Source organism: Topomyia yanbarensis, chromosome 2, assembly GCF_030247195.1.
Source record: "Topomyia yanbarensis strain Yona2022 chromosome 2, ASM3024719v1, whole genome shotgun sequence".
In the NCBI taxonomy this organism is placed as follows: Eukaryota; Metazoa; Arthropoda; class Insecta; order Diptera; family Culicidae; genus Topomyia; species Topomyia yanbarensis.
This window is the reverse complement of record NC_080671.1, coordinates 455,832,150-455,858,748: the sequence shown is the minus strand read 5'-3', so window position 1 is coordinate 455,858,748 and position 26,599 is coordinate 455,832,150. Positions and strand designations below refer to the sequence as shown.

Here is a 26,599-nt window from a genome sequence, read left to right as displayed (position 1 = left end):
TTTAGTCTGAGCTTGATTCGCACTGTCGAGAATCAAGCCAGCCAAAAACCTGTACTCTTCCTCCGGAGGAAGTTCTTGAGTGGATTCGATTTTAACGGATATCGCGGTCGCGTAACTCTTCCAATCAATGTTCCGTGTGAGGTCATACGATACATTGATTGTTTCCGATGGTCTTGAACCGTTAGCAATTGAAATCACGATAGGCAAATGATCGCTACCGTGGGGATCAGGGATCACCTTCCACATGCAATCTAACTGTAGCGATGTCGAGCAAAGCGATAAATCCAACGCGCTTGCGCGTGCTGGTGGTGTAGGAATCCGCGTCATTTCTCCCGTGTTTAAGATGGTCATGTTGAAATTATCGCAAGGATCTTGGATTAATGTTGATCTATTATCATCATGAAGACAGCCCCATACCGTACCGTGCGAGTTAAAGTCTCCCAGAACTAGCCGCGGTGCCGGTAAGGATTCCGTGATATTACAAAGCGTTCGGTCCCCTACCGAGGCTCTAGGAGGAATGTAGATGGAAGCAATGCAAAGGTCTTTACCTTTGATTAAAACTTGACAAGCGACAATTTCAATGCCTGGTGTCGAAGGGAGGTTAATTCGGTTGAAAGAATAGCACTTTTTGATCCCCAAAAGTACTCCTCCATAGGGGTTTTCTCGATCCAGACGAATTATATTAAAGTCGTGGAAGTTGAGATTTATATCGGAAGTTAACCAAGTTTCACATAATGCGAAAGCATCACATTTTAAACTATTTAGTAAAAATTTAAAGGAATCGATTTTCGGGAGGATACTTCTGCTGTTCCACTGTAGAACAGTGATCGAATCGGTGACCTCGTTCGATGACTTAGCCATCGAAGGATACGATCGCTGCAAGGAGGGGCCATTTAGTAGTCAACTGCTTCAAAAATGTTTGCACTATAGGGAGAAAACGTATCAGAAGGCTTTTAAGAGGATCAGTAACATTGAAAGCTGTGAAAATTAAGTCCACTATGTCAGAAAATTTCATTAGTCCGCTACTGGACTGAGTATCTGTTTGAAAAAAGGGGACACTTGGGGTTTTGGATGTCCCTGGAAGTGGTGGGTACTCCTTGTTAGAATTAATATTTCCAAGTCCTGGAGCAAATTGCTTCGGCTTTTGTGCATCACTTCCGTTGGATTTATTGGTTGTAGATGGCGCACTCTGAGTGGACGACACCTTGGCACCCTTACGAGGCAATGTAGGGGAGGCTGGATTTCTCCTCTTCCTGGATTCCCCTGGGTTAACCAAAGATGTTCCCTCTCGTGGGTCGTCAGATTCTTGCTCAACGTTAGCCAAACCAGCATAGGGATTTTCGGACAGGACAGATGGCGAAGCATTCTTTAGCATTTCTGCATAAGAACGCCTTGAGCGTTCCTTAAGGGAGCGCTTAATTTTATCCCCGCGCTGCTTGTACGCAGGGCATGATTTAAGAGCATGTGAAGGGCCCCCGCAGCAAATACACTTTTCAGTTTCTTTGTCGCAAGAGTCATCCTCATGCTCTCCTTCGCATTTGCCGCATCGTTTCTTATTTCCACAATATGTGGCTGTGTGGCCCAACTGCTTGCAATTGCTGCAGCTCATGACCCGCGGTACAAACAGGCGAACTGGTAGGCGAACCCTGTCAAGGAGGATGTAGTTGGGAAGAGAGGACCCGGCGAATGTCACCCGAAGCGAGCCTGATAGAGAGTAGGTAGTCTTACCTCCCTCGGTGTTTGCGGTATACAATTGTTTGCATTCTAAGATCTTAATCTGTTCAAGAGAGGGGTCCTTAAAGCAGCCAACCCCGTGCTCCAACAGTTCTTCGCATTTCAGGCCCGGTTCGGACACTACCCCATCGATTTCACAGGCCACACAAGGCACGTACGCTTTAAATTCCCGCGTAAAGCGCTCACAGCAAGCAATCGCGTTTACCTGGCCGAGATCACTCACTAGAACACGTATCTTGTTTGCCCGAACACGTGTTATCTGAGTTACGGCCGGGTAATTAGCAGTCAGATCTCGAGAAAGTTTTAATATATTAACCGGTTTCTCTCCGGTCCGAAAATATACCACCCATGGCCCAGAGGAACCTTCTGGGTACTGCTTTATACGGGGAGCAATGCGAGTATTAGGGGGATCAGGGACTTCCATGATTGCATCAGATGGTATTTCGCCCTCGGCCATTTAAGCACGAGGGCAGAGCGTTATATAAACGGGAATGTGTCTTATTATTTGATTACAAGGTAGAGTAAAAGTAGGGAAAAGGAAAGAAAGCAAACGAGGAAAAAAAATAAAGCAAAACTTATCTGCAAACAACGTCGATTGTTCCGCACCAGCGAAAACAATGTACTGGATTTACTGTCGGCACCAGCAGAACGGCTGCTAACGAACGAACAAAGGATGACCTTGACTCACTAAAATTTACACACCGAGCACCACTGTGAAATATAACGATCCGTTCCGTTCAAAGGTTGGGAGACGTATGTTATATTCACTTATACTAGCTCTTATTGAAAAAGTATGGCACTTATTGTACCTTTTTTATTTTTATTCGAAAGCCAGGAAAATATTGCATAGAAAAAGGTACAAATACCTTTCAGTTAAGTGTAGTTAGTATTCTTTTAGAAGTTAATTAGTTTAAAGTTAGTGTTATTATTAGCATTTTCGTTATTTTCTTTAAAGTCTTTTAAACACTTACAGGTCGATCACAGGAAAAATTTAGAAGTGAAATTACAAGGAAACGAGAAGAGATAGAAATATCATGTTAAAGAATAAATTATGAATCGTCCTCAAACCCATCTTTGGAACTAAAAGATTTAACATGAGAGGTATACTTTTCGAGTTAGAGGTGTTTGATAAATAAGTTTTTTACATAAAAAGCATAAGAATAAGCATAAGAGATCGCCCGTAGTTGCTACTCCGTTATTGACCAGAACCAAATTAGGTTGCAAAATGTTGATTGGAACAACATGCTTGGGAATAACATGATGAGCCACATTGTGCAATCTATTCTGATCCCTGCATGCTGATCAATACCGACGCCGGCCACGTCCGAATGCAGATCTTCTGGGAAAGGAAGGAATGTTAGTCCGATACATGTTGCTACTAGAGACCGAGGAATCCTCTGCATCTCCACATGTATCACGGGAAGGGGAGAGTTGTTAGTAAGTGTGCCAATAGCGTTATCATGTAATAATTGCTCTGGGCAGCCGGCTGCCGAGAATTTGGGAAATTTATCATTTGTTGTATTAATACGATTAGCAAAATAAGTAACTTGAACTCCGGATAGCCGGCTTAAAAGGAGCACTGCTTATATTTTTTAATAATATTCAATCACGCGACGAATTTTTTCGTGGTTTCTATCATGTCGGTGCTGATTTTACCCGGCGATCGTTTGAATAAAATGAAGAATCTTATACAGAAGGTTCATCAGACTCTTCCATAGGTGTCGCGGAGTTGGTGGTTTGGTTGGAAATAGGGTCTAGGATTCGCTCCAAGCAAGCGATGCGACCTGTAAAGCATAGTTTATTAGTTTGTAGTTCAGTTAGTTTTCGAGAACACGATCGCTCGAAAAATAAGATCTTGTTTAGTTTTTTGTTCTTTTAAAATCTGGGTAGCCGGATACCGAGAGTATCCTATGTTTTCTAAACAAAAGCAATTTCAACTCCACACAGCCGATCGCGGGAGTATTGTCCAGAAAAACTAATCTTATCTGCTTAATGGGCCGGATCACTATTTATTGCGACATTATTTAGACTAACTTCGCTATTCCTTCTCTACGATATATTTTTTGGGTTGCAAACTACCGAGTGATAACACGTTATGCAGACAAAGAGTTATGATAGCTCTAGATGTTATAAATCAACGAAAGTGCTTCCTATTTGTAATATCGGATTGTTTGTGAAATACACGTATACGAACGATAATATCGAACATTGAAGGGAAATACAGAGGATCGTTAACCTGATGGACGGGCTTGTTACCAATAATGGAATTTGAAATTAGATTAATTAAAACAGACGCGGCGAATTTTCACGTATTGATCCGCGATCATCGATACTAGTCAAATTAAAGTCTTATTGGAGCTGATTTCCGAAAAACATTTGCGGTATTGCTTTCTCGGCTAGATCTGTTCGCACGCTCTCATTCTGCTACTATCGGCAGAAGGCTGATAGCTCCCAGTCGTCGCCGGTCTAAGGACCAAATGTCATCAATAGACTTAGACTCGCGTGGAAGCATGAGATAGAATTGAAAGCTAACCAATGAAAATGACAGCAAAACACTTATTCTTCGTGCAAACATAACTGAATGTAATTGCCAACCGGTACCCGATCCAGAGATGCCAGATTTGCAGACAAGTCTGCAAATTCGCAGACTTTTAATTTAAGCTGCAGATTTTTTCGATGACGCAGATATTTGCAGATTTTTCCGTTTGGTTGCAGATATTTGCAGATTTTTTAGTTTGGTTGCAGATATTTGCAGATTTTTGAATATAAAGGCTTTTGGTTACGCTAGGTTGCCTCACATTTTTTGTTCTATCCAGACTTTTAAAATTATTATTGCAGACATTTGAAAAAAGTACCTGTCATCTCTGACCCGATCCCTCTCGCGAATTGTCAATTCTCAAACCTTATACATGATTGAAGTCATCATTCCACTCAAATAAGGTCATTTCCCTAAGCACATTGAATGCTCTGTGGATCAGTTCCCCCGTTGGAAAAAAAAACCCTAAACAAACATAGAAATTAGTTTGCCGACCGGCAGATACGTGTTCCCTTACAGCGCCATCACATCAACGGACACCCAAAATTTACATGCGACAAAATATCTGCAATCCCAAATATAAAAGATTTAAAACCTCTACTCATTTGCAATAAAATAAGAAAGTAAAAAAAAAACAGTTGAATATCCAAGGCGGCTCATTTTTAAAGATAGCACCGCCGATGAATCACTTAATAAAAATAGGTGACAAGGGACGCGGACGAAATTGGCTGAGCACCGACCGGCTGGTTTGCCACCTATTTTTCGGGCGAAGAATTTTGGGGCGACTCCTGGTAGTCGCTAGATGCTGGTGAAACGCCATGTATTTGAATATGTCAATTTTTCTTATTGCCATATTTTTCACTTTTCGGATTGAATTTTTTTCTCTGAAAAGCCATTTTTCACTATTTTTACAATGTACACTGTGTTTCTAGACATTTTCTGTGCACTTTTATTGTCCTTGCATCAGGAATCGACGGCTCGTAATGCGAGGAAAAGATATTTTTTCATTTGCCGGAATTCTCTTTTCACAAACTGTCACCACTCGCGTCTGTCGAAAATATGCCGAAAAATGCTTTTATAAGCAACTTCACTTTGTATGATCGTTAAATTGCACCGTTATTCACACTTTTGATAGCCGGGAGGCAGTAAACTGTTCCGAAAATGATGAAAATTAACTGACTCGAAGGGAGCTCTACGAGAGTCAACCGCTCGCGACGAAGATACACACTCGAATTCTGTTTACTCCTACTCTATCAGATAAATAAGTTTTTTTTCATAAAAAGTCCAATAACTCTGTAACGGTTGAGATTTGATGGTATGAGTCGAACGATTTTTTTCTACAAATATGATAGTTAATAACCCCTCGAGAGATTCTTAATCATGAACCAAACACCCTGTATACTTACCAAGTGTAATAAGAATGTAATAGATATGTCCACAATGTTATATTGTGACCGTGTGACCAGCTATTAAATCATAGCTTTGATAAATGAGAAAGGCACAATTGCACCTCTAGTTGAATTAAAACAGGTTTTTAATATAAGTTTTGTATGCAAGAGACACCATGCGACAAATGGTAATCCCTGGATGTGATAGCGTTTGCTTCATACATTTGTATAAATATGGCTTTGTCTGCGGAAATTTGCGGATAAAATGCTTTTTTGGCACCAAAAATTTCGATAATTTCACAATCATTCAGAGATTTATGAACATTCAGACTCATCATGAAAAGTTATTTTGAAAACAGTGATTTTCAGGGATGTATAAAAGAAAACTCCACAAATGTCTATAAAATCCCTACAACTTTACTAAACACAGTTTTTTTTAATATTCATAACTGACCAAACAAAACATTACTTCTCAGCGTTAGAGGGACTAATATTTCCATAAGATGGAAGATATTTTATAAACAATCTTTGCTGAAGACACAATAGGTAAAAATATATTTTTTTGTCAAAACAATTACGATCATGTTTTTGCCTACTTGGAAACATTGCAAATGCGCTTAAATCGCAAAAAATGTATGACACAAAATGAGTAAATATAGTAAAAATATTTGGAAGGTGTTGAATGAAAGCCTAATGCACTTTTTGAAAGGTATGTTAATTGTAAACAGTGTTGCAAGGTGAGCGCGAATTAATTAAAGCTTGTTCGTTTGCGGACGTATAAACTGGAGTCTTGTAAGGTTTAAGTTAATTTATGCGTGCACTAAACTAACGCTACCATTAAAAGCACCTTATAGGTACCAAAGCTAATTTGCAGCAACTGATGCGCACTCTATCGTTCGGTTAAAGAGATCGCTTTGAGTTCCATTCGGATCTCATTCAAATCGATCGCTAGGTTTGGCAAAATCTACCCGCTGGTTTGATTTTACAATTACACAGAACAATCAGCACAACGGGAGGCTGAGCAAACCTGACGGGAAACTTTACTGTTAGAACGAGATGGTATTGAGGATCAGTAGCGTTCTTTCGAAAATTGTTGTCGGGTAAAAAGCGGACAATAGCTTCGAGATCATGCCATGTTAACGCGTTTCCCTTGAACCATTTGACTGGAAGCTGTGATCGCGAGTAGTTCATCAAAGGTGCCAAATCCACGCTATAGTGCCATATCGTGGAATAGACGCGTGAGTTAGATAGAGTGAACCTAAAATTAAGAGTATTAACGTGCTATTTAAAAACTCTAGGGCCAATACGCTTAGATACTTTAAAAGGCGATTAGTGCCAAGGTTTAGTCCTGTGGGAGCAACGTGCTCAGTGACATATGGTAAGCTTGACGCTTTGTCGGTATACTCGGATATTGAAGGTGACGCCCGTTGAACAGCATTAAACCCACTACTGTTCAACGTGCGCAACGACATACTGCCATCCGAAAACACAGAACATCGCACCGGATAGACCGCGCGCCACGCCATCTGTGCGCGAATTGAACATCCGGCGGCTCGTCGAGCAGTGTCATCGCTATACCTCCGAAAACGGCTCATTCAGCACACGCAAGTTGTATGCGTATACTACGGTTCAGCATAAAACGCCTCTACATATCGCTCTCATCGATCAACTGCACCAGTAATACCAGCAAACACGTGGTCATCCCGACCGCGAATCACCGCATGAAACACGGTTTCGCCGGAGGATGCTATCAACGAACGACATGCAGAACGTCAGCAGCATTTAGCTTTCGCACCAGCACGTAAGTTCAAAACTATTTTAAATTTGTAAAACCTAGTCTTAAATTAGCCTGTACCAGAAAGATATCAGTGACGTCACGTAGGAAACATAGGCCTTAGTCGAAGATGAATATATCGAATTGCTCTTCCGTTAATTTGGTTCAAGATTTAGATTATCAATTCCGCTACGTTAATGATCACTGAATATTCTCTCGTCGAAGGTTTGAATTTGGTCCATTGCAACAATTTTAGATTTTGCCTCTCTTGGGGAGCTTTTGAGTGATTTTGAGTGTTTGAACAACTTTTCAACCCGCCCTAGATAAGAGCCTCAGCCGGGCTCGCAAACAGCCGCAGCAACCTCTTCTTGACGAAGAGTGGCGCTTAAGTTGCTGCTGGTTACGCAGTTCAAGTACATTCGTTACAGTCTTAGCGGCATTGTTATACACTTAATTAGCGGATATCTACACTCTAGTACTCTTCATGTCCAGTTTTCTTGCTTTTGGTTTGTCTATAACGAGAACTGTGACTTCCTCGTATACAAGATTCGGGACGCACATGGGAATTCGTCGCTGTTGTGCTATCTTATGACAAACACCATTTTGGGGTAAACTTAGTAAGATATGCACATAACTTGTCTGAAAAATCTCTATAAAGTGGCATAATGACATAATCATTTTCAAAACAAAAATACACGAATTGTGAGAAAAATGCAGTTTAGGTTTTAAACTGGAAATATAACGTATTTGGCAACACTGTTAACTATAAATAACTATTTTTCTAGGTTCCCTAACACATTTCAAAATGCATCTCACCGATTGTTCATAAACTATATGAAGCCAAAGATATGAATAAAGGTAATAATTAATGCTATATTCGTATGGAACATTTTCCATGCACGATTTTGACACACCATACAAATTTTGTCATCAATACACATCTATGCCACGTGTGGGTGCGACTTTGTTTACATTTTCATTAAAAACTTTCAATATAGTCAACCGATCCTCGTAATATTTGAAAGCTTAATACAGAATAGATAGAAGCATAAATTGTCTTCTTTGAATAGTTTCTACCATTTATAACTTTCAAGATATTCAATCTCAAACTTTAAAAATCGGTTTTTCTCGAAATGTGCTAAATTGCGCTTGTAATAGATAGCACAACAGCAATGATATAAGGCCCACAACAAAGCTATAAAAGTACATTACTGCTGACGCTATTCTTCAAGGTTTTATATCATTGCGTGGTGGTTGGTGTAAACTGTTAACACCGGTGATATGAACCTGTAATTTTTGGACATATTACGTTGACTTGTATTGCATTAAAATGTCAAGTAATAATTCGTTTTTGCTGTGTTCACCACGAAGTATTTGGAGCGAAATCAAATCTCTGAAGATCAGTAGAGTCTAAATAATATTTTTTTTGTGATGAAGGTGTACCCCCCCCCCCCCCATTTAAGAAGCACCTATGCTTGTCAACACTCGTGAGCTCTATTATCTTGCCATCTAGAAATAGGTTGAAGAATACAAGTGAGAGTGATTGCGTGCAGAGAGTCTTCTTATTTCGCGTGGAAAAGAAATGCTTTTTTGAATGCCAACGAATGAGAATAGCATCACTGTTTGTAAATATATAGATTTGGTCATCTATAAATTATTCATCATTTTTTTTTTTTTATTCAAATCGTTTATTTGATAAGGCACGTTGCGTTAGCTTAAAGGTGCCAATTTTGTTTTGTTTTACATTTTAAATTGCTTAAAACTAGGGGATTACATATTGATTTTTTTAAAATGAAACTAATGCGATTTTATAGCTATCTTATATATCTACACAAGGGGATAATATTGTTTTCGTAAGATTAGGGGAGTCATTTAGTTTTTGTGGCAATATGGTTTGACATTTTTATCAGTGAGATTATTGGAGCAAATAATGTTTAATTAAGGGGGACAATTTTTTACGACTAACTTAAAACTAGGCATAACTAGAGGGCATGATTGAATTTTGTAAAGATTCGTAATTATAGTTATTTTTGTGGGTAGTAGAGTTGGGCAATTTCAACGAGATTATATAATATAATAGTTAAAACTAGAAGAGACAAGAAGAGCTAAATGCTTTATGATGATATTGGGGGGGGGGGGGGTAGGGGTGTTACTTCTGGGTATAAGAGTCAGGGGAGGGAGGGTAGACAAAGATGGCAGGGAGAGAAAATTATTTCAGTTTCAGGCATCGTGAGATCAACGGATGGATTACAAACTCGGGTGGCCTTCATCAGGGGAATCATGTACTGGGACGCCGGGTGGTCCTCCTCAAGATGGCAGGGGTTTTTCCAGACGATTTCGTAGTACGGCTCAGATGTGGATCGGCTACATTTCGAGTTAAGCGTGTTATGTTCGTGCCGTAGGTCCCGTGTTTGTTGGCTCATTCGATACAGATGGTTTGATACAGGTGGAAGAGCGTTCTGAGAATGATAAGAAGATAACAAGGGGCAGTTAGACTTGTATATTGATGGTTTTCACAAAGGTGTATATAAGGGACATATAGAGAACATCGCGGCTTGCCAGCACATCTCGAACCGGGACGTTGGTTGGTCTTCCTCGGGCCCGCAGGGTATCCATTAGCCGAGACCTAGCGGAACTGTACTCGGTGCACGCCCAGACAATGTGCTCGATGTCGTGATAGCCGTCGCCACAAGCGCAGATACCACTATCCACGAGCCCAATACGCCGGAGATGTGCATCCAGCGTGTAATGGTTTGCCATGAGTCGGGACATCACACGAATGAAGTCACGACCCACATCCATCCCCTTGAACCAAGGTTTCGTCGATACCTTAGGGATTATCGAATGTAGCCACCTTCCCAGCTCTCCACTGCTCCACGAAGTTTGCCAACTTTCGAGGGTTCTCTGATGAGTAATACTGAAAAATTCGCTGAAGCAAATTGGTCTTTCGTAAACGTCTCCTTCTAAGGCACCCACCTTAGCTAAGGAGTCTGCCTTCTCATTACCCGGAATGGAGCAATGAGAAGGGACCCATACCAAGGTAATCTGGAAAGAGTTGTCAGATAAAGCACTCAGTAGCTCCCGTATTTTCCCCAAAAAATACGAGGAGTGCTTGCCTTGTTTCATCGAGCGAATAGCGTCAATGGAACTGAGGCTATCCGAAACGATGAAGTAATGGTCTGCGGGTAATGTTTCAATGACTCCAAGGGTATACTGAATGGCAGCTAGTTCTGCGGCGTAAACTGAAGCAGGGTCACTGAGTTTGTAGGAGGCGGTGAACTTTTGATTGAAAATACCGAAGCCAGTGGATCCTTCGAGGTTTGATCCGTCAGTATAAAACATCTTAGAACAGTCGACTTCTCGGAATTTATTATAAAAAATGTTTGGAACCACTTGTGGGCGTATGTGGTCCGGAATTCCACTAATCTCGTCTTTCATGGATGTGTCGAAGAAAACAGTAGATTCAGAAGTATTTATGAAATGCACACGGTTGGGATTGTAAGAAGAAGGGTTAATATTCTGCGCCATGTAGTCAAAGTACAGGGACATGAAACGGGTCTGAGAATTGAGCTCAACAAGCCTTTCGAAATTTTCAATCACCACCGGGTTCAAGATATCGCATCGAATGAGCAATCGATATGAGAGTTCCCAAAATCGATTTTTCAACGGGAGAACGCCCGACAGCACTTCGAGACTCATCGTATGGGTCGACTGCATGCACCCTAAGGCGATACGCAAACAACGATACTGAATTCTTTCGAGTTTGATGAAATGTATGTTCGCGGCGGAGCGAAAGCAGAAGCATCCGTATTCCATTACCGACAGTATCGTTGTTTGATACAACCTAATTAGGTCTCCTGGGTGGGCACCCCACCATGTTCCGGTTATTGTACGAAGAAAGTTGATCCTTTGTTGGCATTTCTGTTTCAGATACCGAATATGGCATCCCCAAGTACCTTTCGAGTCGAACCAGACCCCTAGATATTTTACTGTGAAGACCTGAGCGATAGTTTGACCCATTAATAGAAGCTGTAGTTGTGCTGGTTCACGCTTCCTTGAAAATACAACTAGCTCAGTTTTCTCCGTGGAGAATTCGATACCCAGCTTAATAGCCCAAGCAGACAAATTGTCCAGGGTATTCTGTAATGGTCCTTGTAGATCGACAGCTTTGGGTCCCGTAACAGACACCACGCCATCGTCTGCAAGTTGCCTTAACGTGCAGGAATTGTCAAGACATTCATCAATGTCGTTGACATAGAAATTGTATAAAAGGGGGCTTAGACATGAGCCCTGGGGAAGGCCCATGTAGCTAAATCGTGATGTCGATAAGTCACCATGCGAAAAATGCATGTGCTTTTCCGACAACAAGTTTAGTAAAAAGTTGTTTAAAGTCGCTGAAAGACCATGCTGGTGCAGCTTCTCTGAAAGAATGTTGATCGAAACTGAATCAAAAGCCCCCTTTATATCTAGGAACACTGATGCCATCTGCTCTTTGCTAGCATAGGCCATTTGAATTTCAGTTGAGAGCAACGCAAGACAATCGTTCGTCCCTTTGCCTTTGCGAAAGCCAAATTGTGTATCTGACAGTAAGCCATTTGCTTCGACCCAATTGTCGAGGCGGGATAGGATCATTTTCTCGAACAACTTCCGGATACAGGATAGCATTGCGATCGGACGGTACGAATTGTGGTCGGAGGCTGGTTTTCCTGGTTTTTGGATGGCGATGACCTTCACTTGTCTCCAATCGAGTGGGACAATGTTAGCCTCGAGAAACTTATTAAATAAGTTCAACAAGCGTCTCTTGGCAGAGTCAGGCAGATTCTTCAACAAGTTGAATTTGATTCTGTCTGGCCCCGGAGCTTTATTGTTACACGACAAGAGAGCAAGTGAGAACTCCACCATCGTAAAAGGTGTTTCGTTCGCGCTATCGTGAGGAGACGCGGCGCGGTAGATCTTCTGTGCCGGGGCGGAATCCGGACAAACCTTCTTGGCGATATCGAATATCCAACGGTTTGAATATTCCACGCTCTCATTAGTACTGTTTCGATTTCGCATACGTCGGGCTGTTCCCCAAAGAGTGCTCATCGATGTTTCTCTCGTTAATCCGTCGACGAACCGGCGCCAATAATCGCGTTTTTTGGCTTTCATCAAACTCTTCATTCGCTTGTCTAACGTCGCGTACTGTCGAAAACTGGCGGGTAACCCGTCGTTTCGGAAGGTCTTAAACGCGGCGGCCTTCTCTGCGTACACGTCTGAGCACTCTTTATCCCACCAGGGATTGGGAGAACGTTTTTGTATGTTCGCGCCGGGTACTGGCCTAGTCTGAGCTTGATTCGCGCTGTCGAGAATCAAGCCAGCCAAAAAGCTGTACTCTTCCTCCGGAGGAAGTTCTTGGGTAGATTCGATGTTGTCGGATATCGCGGCAGCATAGCTCTTCCAATCGATATTTCGTGTGAGGTCATACGAAATATTGATTGATTTCAATGGCCTTGAACCGTTATTGATTGAGACTACAATCGGCAGATGGTCGCTGCCGTGGGGATCAGGAATTACCTTCCACGTGCAATTTAACCGCAGCGATGTTGAGCAAAGGGACAAGTCTAAGGCGCTCGGGCGCGCTGGAGGAGCAGGAATCCGTGTCATTTCACCCGTGTTTAAAATTGTCAAATTGAAGTTATCGCAAAGATCCTGAATTAAGGAAGACCGGTTATCATCATAGAGGCAACCCCATGCTGTACCGTGAGAGTTAAAGTCTCCTAAAACTAGTCGCGGTGCTGGCAGGGATTCTAAGATGTCTTGTAGCCGTCGGTGCCCAACCGCGGTGTTGGGGGGAATATATATGGAAGCTATGCAAAGGCTTTTGCCTTTGGTTGTTACTTGACAAGCGACAACTTCAATACCTGTTATCGAGGGAAGGTTAATTCTGTAGAAGGAATAGCACTTTTTGATCCCCAAAAGCACTCCTCCATAGGGGGTGTTTCGATCCAGGCGAATAATATTAAAGTCGTGGAAGTTGAGTTCTATGTCGGAAGTTAACCAAGTTTCACATAATGCAAATGCATCGCAACTCAAATTATTTATTAAAATTTTGAAGGAATCGATTTTCGGGATGATACTTCTGCAATTCCACTGTAGAACAGTGATCAAATCCGTGACCTCGTTCGATGAGTTAGCCATCGAAGGATACAATCGCTGAGAGGAGGGGCCATTTAGCAGTCAACTGCTTCAAAAATGTTCTCACTGTAGGGAGAAAAGCTAACATAAGACTTTTAATAGGATCAGTAATATTGAAAGTTTTTATTATCCAGTCCACTATGTCCGAGAGTTTTATAATTCCAGTGCTGTGATTACTCTCGAACTGAAACAAAGGAACACTTGGGATTTTTGATGTTCCTGGAAGTGCTGGGAACTCCTTCTCTGAGCTTAATCCTCCGAGACCAGGAGCTAATTGCTTCGGTTTGGTTGCAACACTTCCAATAGATGTGACTTTCGGAGCCCCCTCAAGGGACACCTTCTGGCCTTTACAAGGAACTTTACGAGAGGAAGTGTTCCTCCTCTTCCTATAAATTCTAGGCACCCTAGTAGATGTTCCCTCTTGTGGGTTACCAGCCTCGCCCTCGTCAGGAGGCAAGTGAGTATAGATGTTTGCTGAGGATGGTGGCGTAGCATTCTTTAACATTTCTGCGAAAGAATGTTTGGATCGTCCCGCAAGGGAACGTTTCAGTTTATCCCCGCGTAGTTTGTACGCGGGACATGCCGAGATATCATGCAGACTCTCCGCACAGTAAGGACACTTTTCGGCTTGCCTACTGCACGAATCATCTAGATGATTCTCCCCGCATTTTCCACAGCGGGCCTTGTTGCTACAATGGGTGGCTGTGTGACCCAGTTGTTTACACTTTGTGCAATTCATGACCCGCGGCACAAACAGACGCACAGGCAGACGAACCTTGTGCAAGAGGACGAAATTTGGCAAAGCGGTACCAGCGAAGGTCACCCGATAAGAGTTTGATTGGGGGTACGTTTTTGAACCATCCCCCGCAACTACTACTGAGTGCAAACGTTTGCACTCAAGTATTTTAACTGGCTGAAGTAAGCGGTCTCTGAATCGGCCGGCCCCGTACTTCAGCAGATCCTCGCACGTCAAACTCTCATCGGTTACGACGCCTTCGGATTGTACTCTTACAGCCGGAATATACACGTTATAATCCCGCGTAAAGTGCTCACAGCAAGCAATATCGTTTGCCTGCTTTGAGTTGGCTAGCAACACCCTTATCTTGTCCGAGCGGACCTTTGAAATTTCGGTCACAGCCGAGAACCGTTCCGTCAGGTCTCTAGAAATCTGAAGAAGATTCAGTGATTTACTCTTGGGCCGAAAGAAGACCACAAATGGACCAGTTGAGAGTTCTGGATAGCATTTGGGCCGGGGGGGAGCCTTAGAAGTTGAACCCGATTCAACTTCCATTTGACCATCCGGAGAGGGAACCATAGAAAACGTCAACGCACGGGGTCAGCACCCGCGCAGACGGAAGAAAGCAATAAATGTGTTACAAAAGACAAAAACCACTTAGCTTTAAACTGGTGTCCAACGACGAACCGATCCAGCTTATACAGCTGGCTATTGTTTAATCCTCACACGCGAACAAAAGACTGAGGACCGAACCGAACTGGCAAAATAACCTTGAATGCGGATTAAAACTATTCTTTATCGCCTCACACAGCACTACGGACTAGAAAAAACAACCTCTGTCTCGATGGAGAGCTCGAAAACGAATGAATTATTCATCATGTTTGTGATTCTAAAGATGATGTTTAAATACCTCACATAGGGTTTAGCTTTAGGTTCCCAAAAATAATCATGAAACTTACAGAATCACAAAAATTAATAAATGTAGACAAATTAAATTGAGCTTACCTTCGTCTTGAACTTCACAAAAATGATGATACAGATAGCGACGAGGAAGAGCGTGATTGCGGCTCCCACCAGTGCTCCCAGAAGCGGCGTCAGCTGAACCAGAACTGCTTTCGAGGGAGCTGCCAAATAGCCAAAAAAGAAAACAGTTTTAAATTGAGCTCCAGTTGTTTATGATTTTTTTTTGTCGTATTTTCCAAAGTCAACCGAATCACGCTATCGTAATCAGCTTAGCCGCACACCTGAACGCCGAACGGGCCCGGCCTCGGAACAATCCCAAAATAGTATGACACAGCAGCACCCGCCGCGTTAACGAGGCCACGCCCGCCTGGCTCAATCATCGGCTCGATGAACGAGCTGCCGAACGAGCGACGGCGGCGAGGTGGTGTTGTAGATTTGGCGTGACAATAAATAAAAGGTGACTTACCGGTACGCAGCAGCGGTGCCGGCAGGGTCTGAGCTTTGACACGGTAGCTGGTCGGCGCCGTGCCCTGCAGATTGAACGGTGTGATCTGTGAAGGTGTGGAAACAGGAAAGAACGAATCTAGTGAAAAGTTGGCCAGACAGGTTGAAAATTGCATTATCTGATGCTGCCAGGGATGATTTGACAGAGGGGGGAGGGGGGGGTAGGTAGTAGTAAGCAGGGGGAAAAATGGAATAAAAGCAGACAGATAATGCCACCGGTGTGGTAGGAAACGGAAAACACTTTCCACTTACCTTGATGATGAACTTCGTGTCACTGGGGAGCTTTTTGAGTAGCATCTCTGAGCCGTGGAACGTGATACTGAAGAGGAGTTTTTTCGAGTGTTCGTCAAAAATCTACCGATGTGTTGAGGAGAGATTATGTTAGGTTTATGTAAATACATGCTATTACAGCATTTTTTAAGGAAAGTTGATACTCTTTACATCCGTCGAACAACGCAGGGAATAATGGATGGCGGAAATAATTTGATATTAATATGCCACGTTTAAGTCGAACTAACAATTTTAAAGTTTCCTTGAAAAACAGGCTCTACTGTATGATATTGGCACAATTACTGGGCACTGGTGAAGTGTAAACAAAACTGCTAACGATCACGAAAAACATGTACGCTCAAAATTTGTCAACCATAACGCTAACAAATTTACGGACGGTTTGACAAGGATCAGGCAGTAAATGGCATCGGAAAATATGGCTGAAGCTGACAGCAAAAACAGGATAAAAATAATAACATCGCGAATGCCTACAACCGGTTGGAAATGTGTAATAAAAACACGATCCACGTCGATGGGTTCGTTCGTTCTGCATCCTACTAACATGTGTGTGGAAAAGTTCATCCTTTTGCTGTTGAACTTTTTTTTCTCTCTAGGTACTAGCGGACGCTTTTCACAAGTGGCAAAGCTACATGGCGCTCTACGTGTATGATAAATGGAAAAGTTGGATGATCACTTACGTCAACGTGGAACTGCTGCGGAATACCCCCATCCTTGCCGCCGATGCAGGACACGTGCACCGTGTAAGCGGTCACATTTGATATTGTGCAACTTTTAATTGGATCAGGTACATCTGTGAATGACCGAGGAAAGAAATGGCAGGAAATGATAATAATAATGAATTTTAAGGCACGGTGAGTATGAATACTCCCGCGGATTTGTCAATAGGTCTTTCTCTCTCTCTCACTCACTCGAGTGTGAACGTGGTGGTACGCGAGCGCCTGCAGGAGAAACTAAAGTAATCACGTACGAATGGAGCCTTTTAATTCCCGGAAACGTGACAAGTGTGCGCTGGTACCGGGATTCAATTAGGAGAGTTAGTTTGTAGTTAGGGAACTAGTCTGCGGTTCCCTGGCACGATGAGGGTTTTACTACAGTATATGGAAAATTGAGTTCTTCGTGTGTGGCAGTCATTTTTGAACGATGATGTCTTGTTTCAGTCAAATTAACGGCTGTCTCCTATCCAGGATCGCACCTATAGCACAAATGAATGATATAACTAGAGTATATTAGATGTTCCATTTGGAACCACATCTGGACCTTCGATATCACTAGATTATAGTAATTAAAGTGAATCCATCCTATAGCATATTAAAAATTCTTTTAATGTGTCGAAATTTAGTTCATCGTTTAACATATCATATTATATTTCAAGATAGAAATTAATTTCAGTTGAGGTTTTGTTTCCCCAAACAACAGTTGAACATGTACAATCAAATTTTTGAAATGCTCCCGCTGCACATACATATAAACAGAATATTACGTTATGTTTCTCATAATATTATCTTTTTATTTAAGTAGAGTTGAACAACTGTGCAAACTCATTTTTCTCATAGATGGCAGGGCTATTTTTAACAAAGTTATACTCATATGAAAGGTGTAACATCACCATAGGTTGCTATTAAATGTTATTTGGATCGGAATTCTGGTTCCGAAGTTACAGGTTGAAGAGTACGGTCACACATCAAACTTCTATGTAGACCGGTATTAAAGGGGTTTCCCACATCAAATTGCTTCACGGAAAAATGCTGTAGAAAATAACCCATTAGTTATTGTCTCTTGAAAATTTGGGTAGAAGTAGTTTAGAGTGTATTGTTTACATTCTATTTTTATCGCTTTCAGTTTTTTGAAAATTGGAAAAAAGGGCGTCACTCGAAAAGCAACGTCGCGAATTGATTTTGCGCAAGCACCTGTAAAATCCTCAACTCTCTCATCGGGACATCGGAAAACAGCGCGGGATCGTGCAATCAATGGGAAGTCGTGTGATAAAACGTTACTACCAAACTCTGAACATCGACCGGAAGAATAAATGCGGTCAGAATTGATGTTCTATTAGTGATCAGGATCACAAGCGTATAGTGAAAGCGTTTAAGCGGAATCCCAATGATTCGGTGAGGGATGTGGCCAAAAAGTTGAACCTGTCCAAGTAATTTGTTCAGAGATCCTGAGGCACTGCATACGTACAAAGTGCAGAAGGCTCCGAATCGTGACGAACGGCAAAATACGGTGGGAAAGTCATGGACATGGAAACTGCACACCCAGATGCTCAGGAAGCCTCATTGTCTCATCATGGATGATGAGACTTACGCCAAGGCGGACTTCCGGCAGCTTCCGAGACTACTGTTCTTCACCGCTCAGCACAAGTTTGATGTTCCGGAGGAAGTGAGGAAACTTTTAAAGTTTGCCAATAAATACATGATTTGGTAAGTGATTTGCTCATGTGGCAAACGGAGGGCGCCGTAAATGTGACTACTGGGAGCGTAAACGGAGAGATCTACTTCAATAAGTGTCTACAGAAGCATCTTCTTTCTCTTGTGAAGCTACACAAGAGCCCTATGATTTTCTGGCCGGAAGTGGTGTTAAGCCAACAAGGTTACTTTCGTACCCAACAACATGAACATCCTCCCCCACCACCGCACCGGAACTAAGGCCTATCGAAAAATACTGGACAACTATGATGCAGGCACTACGGAAGCATCCCAAGGGGGTCAAATCTGAGGAAGATATGAAGAAAAAGTGGGTTTCCGTACAGAAAAAGCTGCAGCAAGATGTTGTACAGAACCTAATGAGTGGAGTTAACCGTACGGTGCGAGCGGACGGTTATGATATTGAAGTTGAATGAAAAAATATGCAATAAGATTACTAATGGGTTATATTGTATTGTCTGAAAGTTTTTTTGTTTTTTTCCGTGATACAATTTGGAGTGGGACAACCTTTAACCTTGATAAAATCTCTGAATTAAATACACATCTCTTTCTCCGTAATGGCTGACTCGATTTCCACTAACTTAGTCTCAAATGGAAGGTATAGTATCCTTACTAACTTATTGAATTTCATTTGGATCGGAGTTATCGTTCCAGAGTTATGGTTGAAGAGTACGATCCCTCATAAAACCCCCTGAACTTTTTTGCCTTTCTCATTCTGGCTGAACCGATTTGCGCAAGCTTAGCTTCAAACGAGCACTACTATAAGCTGCTCTTGATTTTTTTTGTTGATCGGATTCCGGTTCCAGTGTTATAGGTTGAAGAAAATAGTCACACCAAAAATTCTGATATAAACTGGCATCACCATGATGTTCAATGATGTACATAATATATATCAAAATAGATGCAGCATTATTTGGATTTGCTGGTCTAAACCACTTATGGTCACAGTTTTAAATTTTCGCATTCGTGAATAGGTATAGGCGATATTTCACATATTTTGGCTAGCAATAGAAAATCGAGCATGTGATGTAATATTATTTGCTCTCCAAATTTTTGCGGCAATATAGCATCCGATCTTATCTTTTTGCAGTATAATATGAGATGATAGGTTCGCGCCCAATATAAAACTGTCGAATAACGAATGGTTCTGCAAAAATTCACAAAAATGAGTAGATACTGATCCGTAGAATCAATAATAATAATGTGGAGAAATAATTTCTGTAATGTAGTATTTAATAGTTTTTCTTGAACTTAATTTATTACGAGTTTCTAAGCTGCGAACTGTCTTTTGACATAAGAGCCAAACGCCTGCGAATTTGAAAATTTTATTTTCCCATAGAAAAAAATGGATTACCCAATTTGCACATAAGGGTACCAGACCTAATTTTGAAAAGTTCGATTTTATTGTCCCGAGTTCCATTCGTCAGTAACTGATACCTACTTGCTGTTGTTTCCATGCTCAAAATTAATAGCGTCTTAACTGTTAACTTTAGAAGTGTATTCTTCTTGTCTTTCTTTATTAACGACTATAAGAAAGCCAAACTTTAGAATTATATGTTTTTAACGACATTCAATTAGCAAAAGACTGAAAAGTGAAGTATATTTTTCAATATTAAGAGCCATAGAACTCAAGGGAGAGCAAGGAGTTGAAGGAAGAAAGTTTAGAAAAGCGTGGAAAAGGGACATATGAGCAAGTTTAGAGTCAGGATCTTTTAGCATTAGACATGCGAATCACCTGAGTCTTTGACATGTCCGGACGAGAGTAAAGTAACTTGGTACTTCACGCTATCGAAATTGACATAAACATAAAACGGCAAATTGATTCACTCTTAGTAGTTAATAAAAAAGGAAAAAAAGTAATTCATACATTTAGTTACAAAAGTGTAAAATCAGGTTATACACTTTTCTTGTGTATCCTGTGGGACTGGTTTAGACGTTCAAAGTTTGCTAGTTTGTACCACACACAAAAAAATATGAATTTTATCGTTGACGTCATTTCAAGCATGACAGAATTTAACAAACCGTAATTCACGAAATCACGAAATATAACCGTGCTCCGTGTAATTTTACATGAAACATATACATTACATGCTCATTGACATAAAATTACACTTACTGCCATTCAGAACAAACGCTATAAGTTGGGTTAAAATATGTGATTTACGAAACTCAACGTCATTTGAAATTAAAATCAAACTTAAAAGTAAGTCATTTTTGATGCTCGTATATGTCAGGGTCAGGAGACGTAAATTTACACGATTTTTTCTAGGTGTGCAGTCTTCCCAAATGAACATCGTACGCAATGTTCGCTTTGGTTCTGTGCTCATATTAAACCCACATTTCGTGTACGAACTCGAACACGCTGTTTTGTACCAAAACACGTGCACATGCTCGCCTGCACAACCGAACTCCATGTACGTACAATGTGTGCGTACACATAGGTTCGTGGTACCAGTTTTCTCTTTCTTGCTCTCATCATCCCCAGCGTTGACTCTTTTTGCCTTGAGCGGATCGTTCTTGTGTACGCACCCGGTGTGCGTACACGGATGTTTGAACTGGAGTTTTGTACATCGTTCGCTTCGGTTTCGATGTGCGGGGTGAACCTGTACATCGAGACGAAAAATGTGTGAAGTGGAACGCGTGCACGAAATTTTGTGCTCAGGTACAAACTCGCGGATGTTCATGGGAAGTCTGGTTTGTACGTGCTGATGGAAATTTCGTGTATGCAGGAAACTACTTGACGCATATGGTAAATCGTAAGAGTACTAATAACTCAAGACATTGATTAATTCATATTGAAAATAACAAGCAATGGAATTATAGTTTGGATTACAGAGAAACGCTCAATTGAAGCGATAAATGTTTTAAAACAAGTTTTTCTTCTAAGTAAACCATTTTTTTTTCTCTTTTTGCTTTTCTCATATAAAGAAAGGCTAAGCAAATACTCTAAAAACCGACTTTTTAACCGATGCCTGGAGGGTTCTGTTCGTCGAGATCGGAAAATGCCTGTATGTATGTTTTTGCCTTTCTCCTATAGAAAGACTATGCAATCACTCTGAAAACCGATTTTTTAACCGAGGCCCGGAGGACTGAGTCTCTTGTACCATTCGACTCAGTTCGTCGAGTTAGGCAAATGCCTGTGTATGTGTGTGTATTAGACCTCTCCACATTTTGAAAAAGTTTAGAAATATAGATCGGTCAGCTTAAATTTTTGTTCTAGGTGTGAATTTAAAAACTTTTGCCAAAAATGGCTTATTTTGGACATGATTTGGAGGTGTCTCCAATCAAAAATCGGGTCTTTGCTATGTTTCCATAAGAAGATCACTTACACTCTGATTTAATAGGCCCTACATGCCCACATATCATCAGAGGTTGACCCTTAGACATATCTTAACATGTTTTAACAGGTGAACATTAGACTGGTTCAATTTTTGACTATTAGCTCCACCAGGCTCTACTGATTCCTTTTATGGCTCTTAGTAATTGTGCAAATTTTGGCACCGATCGGTTGTGTCAACGGGCCCTCCAAAAATTTCAAAGTTTATATGGAAATTAGTATGGGAAATCGGTGAACATAGAAAATAAATTATTAAAAAATCACCTCATCAATTAACTGATGAGAACACTATATAATTCTGAAGGTATTTTGTTGTATTTGTATTTGTGAAAAAAATATTCATCTAACATTTAATGTCTTAATGAAATTTGCTAAAACTAGTGTGATTCGATTCGTCTTCCAAATCCAGATGCGGTGAGGTTAAAATCAAATAGTTCGGAAAACTCGTTGAATCTCCGAACCATTGCGATTACAGGACTGTTGGCTGCATAGTCAGTTGGTCTCATTTCAGGAACAAGCATAACTCTTTGGAAAATAGTACGAGATGGCGCATAGAAATGCGTTTGTAATAGTAGGTCAGAAACATCGTATTCATCCAGCAGAATTTTGGCCACAAAGACTGCATGCGATGTCATTCTCCTTTCAGCAAGGGTGTGCAAGCTTAACAAACGACAGCGGTCTTCATACGGCGGCAGGTTCTGCGGATCACTCCATGGCAAGAAACGCAGAGCGTACCCGACAAACCGTCTCTGAACGACGACGATTCCAAACGACATTGCCAAATTCTAGCATCGCACGCACTAGTGAACAGTGAAGAGCTTTAAACACAAAGGATCACGAAATTCGTTGGATATCTTAAACATGAATCGCAGTTGTTGATTGGCCTTGTCGATTGTAGCAGAGAAGTGACGATGCTTATAATCCAGTATTACTCCAAGGTATTTGATTTAGTCAACACGTTGTAGCTGATTTCCAGAAATATTATAATCAAAAGGGATGATGTTCCTAGTGCGATGAAAGGTTATGACACTGCATTTGAGAATGCACAAAACCATTATATTCCGCACACACTAGTCGTTAAGAGTATCCAGAACGGCTTGCAATACCAGGCAGTCGCACTGATCACGAATTACGTAACATCGTCAGCAAAAAAAGTTTGCCACCTGGATTCAAAATACCAGCAACGTCGTTAATAAACAGCGAAAATAGCAGCGGTCCGAGTGTACTACCTTGAGGAACTCCAGACCTGTTCGAAAAGCAATCAGACTGAGCAGTGCCAATACAAACAGCAACTTGACGATGAACGAGATATGATCGAAGCCACCCACAAAACCTAGTCTTGCAGCCAAGTCAGTTTGGCAATCAGGATATCGTGATCCATTTTTTCAAAGGCGGATTTTAAATCTGTATATACCGCATCCACTTGAAGTTTTTTGCACATATTATCCATACAAAATAACGCAAAGCTCACTAGATTGGTTTCCACCGAACGGCCAGGATAGAAACCATGCTGACAGGTGCTAATAAAGGTGTCGGCAGGAAGCAAATAGTGTTTCGTTAACCAGTGACTCAATCAGTTTTGCTTCAACTCCAAGCGAAGTAATTCCACGGTAATTTTCAACGTTACGCTTGTCGCCTTTTTTGAAAATAGGGATTAGTGTCGAACATTTCCAGTGGGCGGTGGTCAGCTATTTTCGTCCGCGTCCTTTATCACCAATTTTTATAAAGTGATTCATCAACAGTGCTTTGAAAATGAACCAGCTTGGGTATGCAACTCATTTTTAAATGCATTTTTTTAAATGCAAATAATTAAGCAATCTTCATTTCGTTATATTCTAAATTGCACATATTTTGTCGTATGTAATTTTAAATGTACTTTCATTTGTTGGCATTGTAAGGGAACACGTATCCGCCGGTTGATGCCAATCGAGCTGACATTTCTTTGACTGAGCAAACTAATTTATTTGTTTGTTTAGTGTTTATTTGACCAACTAAGAAACGAATCCACTGGATCTTTAATGCATGTGGGAAATACGCATTGTCTTGTCTGAGTGAATGACTTTTGAATTATGTATGAAGGTGGAGAATTAACAATTATCAAGATCAATTCAAATCCAACTACCAATTTACAGCAATCATTTCAACACAAAAAACAAATGTTTTATGGTCATATTTAATGGTTTACTTTTAGTCCATTAACTAATCAGTCAATTATACTGAGCTAAGAATAAGTACGTACTATTTGGAAACGGTGGGTGTTTGATTCGTGCATGATGTTAATATCGTTTAGGAACGCAGCATTTATATTTTTCTGTTTCGCGTCTTCATTGTAATATCGCAACGCTCGTGATTATACCAATAAGGACCATTTATAAATTCTGCCACGCTATTAGAAGGAAGAGATATGACTAATTGTGACATAAATGGGAGGGGAGCACGTTATGTGCTTTGACGCAATCGGCCGTTTTACGCACGATTGCACCATGTAACATTCCGATCAGAAGGAAATAACACAATTATAACTCATGCTGATATTTTGTTACGAAAAATTTCCTATAAAATTTTGTTATAAAGTAGAAACCGTTAGGTGTTAAAATAACAAAAATTGTAACAAAAAATTGTCTACGAATATCACATTTATAACAAACGTTGATAGCAATATAACACGATCATAACAAGTTGAGATAGCATAATTGACCCCAACATAGCTTGAATTACTTATTGTATAATATCAACGATTTTAACGTGCACGTCTAAAAATAGAATACGAGAAATATAAAGCATACATTAGGGCGCTTTTTGCTTGGGAGCAAAAAGCTTCATGCAGCAAAAGCTTTTATAGCATTGCCAAATGATTGCATACATGCAGGCTGATTGTTATTGTGAATATATGACACGCAGATTATTATTTGTCGATATTGCCGCTTTGAACCTGGGTATTCTGGGTTTGATGGGGAAGTTTCCTGTATGAACCAACGACGTTGTTTTCGACTGATGTTTAATGTTAGCATAATATTCCACGCATCCGTCAAGGGCAAAACGATTATAGATGCAGAAGACGTTTTCAGAACGCACACATTGAACTTTGCCCAAGCCTAAGTGCTGTTTGTTTTCCTGGTATCATACGCTTTGTTTTTATTCAGTTTTACACACTAATACAGCTGCCTATATGACGATAGACTGAATAGCTTTATAATATCTTTTCAGATTAGGAAAGAGGGGCTCTTTTTAGATTCTAAATAGCGCGCTTCGACGCTTCTCTTGTACGTTAATGTGTTTTACATGGTTTTTAGAAAAAAAAAATGTCGATGCAACATGGTAACATTCAGCGGATATTTTACGTACATTGTTTTACGGAAATAACGACAAATCTTATTTAGGATTCTGCATAGAATCAAAGCAACAAATGAATTTTAAGGTTTCAAAATAAGTCTCTTTTGGGGATTTGTTATTGGCATTTTTGATATGGGGAAGACTAAACAAACCAGTACAATTATCTCGCACCTAATAAACTGCTAGAAAGGCAAATCTTTCACAGTAGTTATATCTGCCAACTGCGAATATAACAGATATATGAAAAAATTCGAGAAATTGTTGATGTTTCTTCGATGGGACGAATTCTTGAATATTTCACGTTTTTTCTGGCAAACATTTTTTCCAAATTTGATTAAATTTTAAGGAGGAAATTAACAATATTTTTGCATTAAAGTTTTTAGATATTATAAAGCGCATTTAAATCACTTGTCAGTTCAACCGTTAAATATCAAACTTATCTTACCAGAAATGGAATGATATAATACACAAACTAGAAACCCACAAACTACACACCAAAAAATTATGAATTTTATCATTGACGTAATTGCAAACATGACACAATTTAACAACCTGTAATTCTCGAATGACGAAACATTACCGTGTTCCGTTTAATTTTACATGAAACATATACTTTACATGCGCAATGACACAAAATTACACTTACTGCCATTGAAAACAAACGCCATATGTTGAGTAAAATTACACGATTTACAAAAATCAACGTCATGTAAAATTAAAACCAAACGTAAAACTAAGTCATTTTTGATGCTCGTATATGTCAGGGTCAGGAGACGTAAATTTACACGACTTTTTCTAGGTGTGTAGATAAGTTTGAAGTGTTCATAAAAACCCGCATAAATTGGAGCAATCGCACTGAGCCTTATCAAGATCCTCAAAATACACTACGAATAGATTAGAGGTAAATTTATTATATACTTATTTGACTAAGCCATAAAAACTGGTTTAAAATGCTTTTTGATTTCAATTCGCGTTTCTTTATTTCATCTGGACTGCTAATACTTCCTGCATATTCTTCGAAATAAGTTTTATAGGAAAATTATAATCTTTAGAAAAGATCTTTGATTACTTCACGATTCCAAAGCTTTTTATGATAATGGCTTTAACATTTAAATCATACGCCTCCTATTCGAAGTTGTGTGTCAGACGAGTGTCTCAGAAAATAGGCAATGTCATCTCTTAATCCAACTGCAACCAAGTAAGTCAATCAAACACCTCACTGACAAGTTCTCCGACCACTTGCATCTAAAACATGTCTATACTCAAAACGCGGAATTTTGAAAATTCATGTGGAAAATGTAAATCAAAAATCAAAAACTTCGAAAATTCGCTTAAAAAAGTTGAATTACGACGCATAAAAAGAGATAAGCAAATAGACTGTCTATAATTGTGATAATTAATAATTG

The 26,599-nt window shown here is 40.4% G+C and overlaps 1 protein-coding gene across 1 annotated transcript in view; it reads right to left on the bottom strand.

Moving 5' to 3' along the window:
- Window positions 1-26,599, bottom strand: part of LOC131685868 (nephrin) — a 548,850-nt gene that overhangs the window by 23,154 nt on the left and 499,097 nt on the right. The window contains exons 14-17 of the mRNA XM_058969878.1: window positions 16,778-16,890; window positions 16,062-16,163; window positions 15,772-15,856; window positions 15,348-15,466 (exon numbers count right to left, since the gene is read on the bottom strand). Coding sequence (XP_058825861.1) covers window positions 15,348-15,466; window positions 15,772-15,856; window positions 16,062-16,163; window positions 16,778-16,890 — 419 coding nt within the window. The remainder of the gene's footprint in view (window positions 1-15,347; window positions 15,467-15,771; window positions 15,857-16,061; window positions 16,164-16,777; window positions 16,891-26,599) is intronic.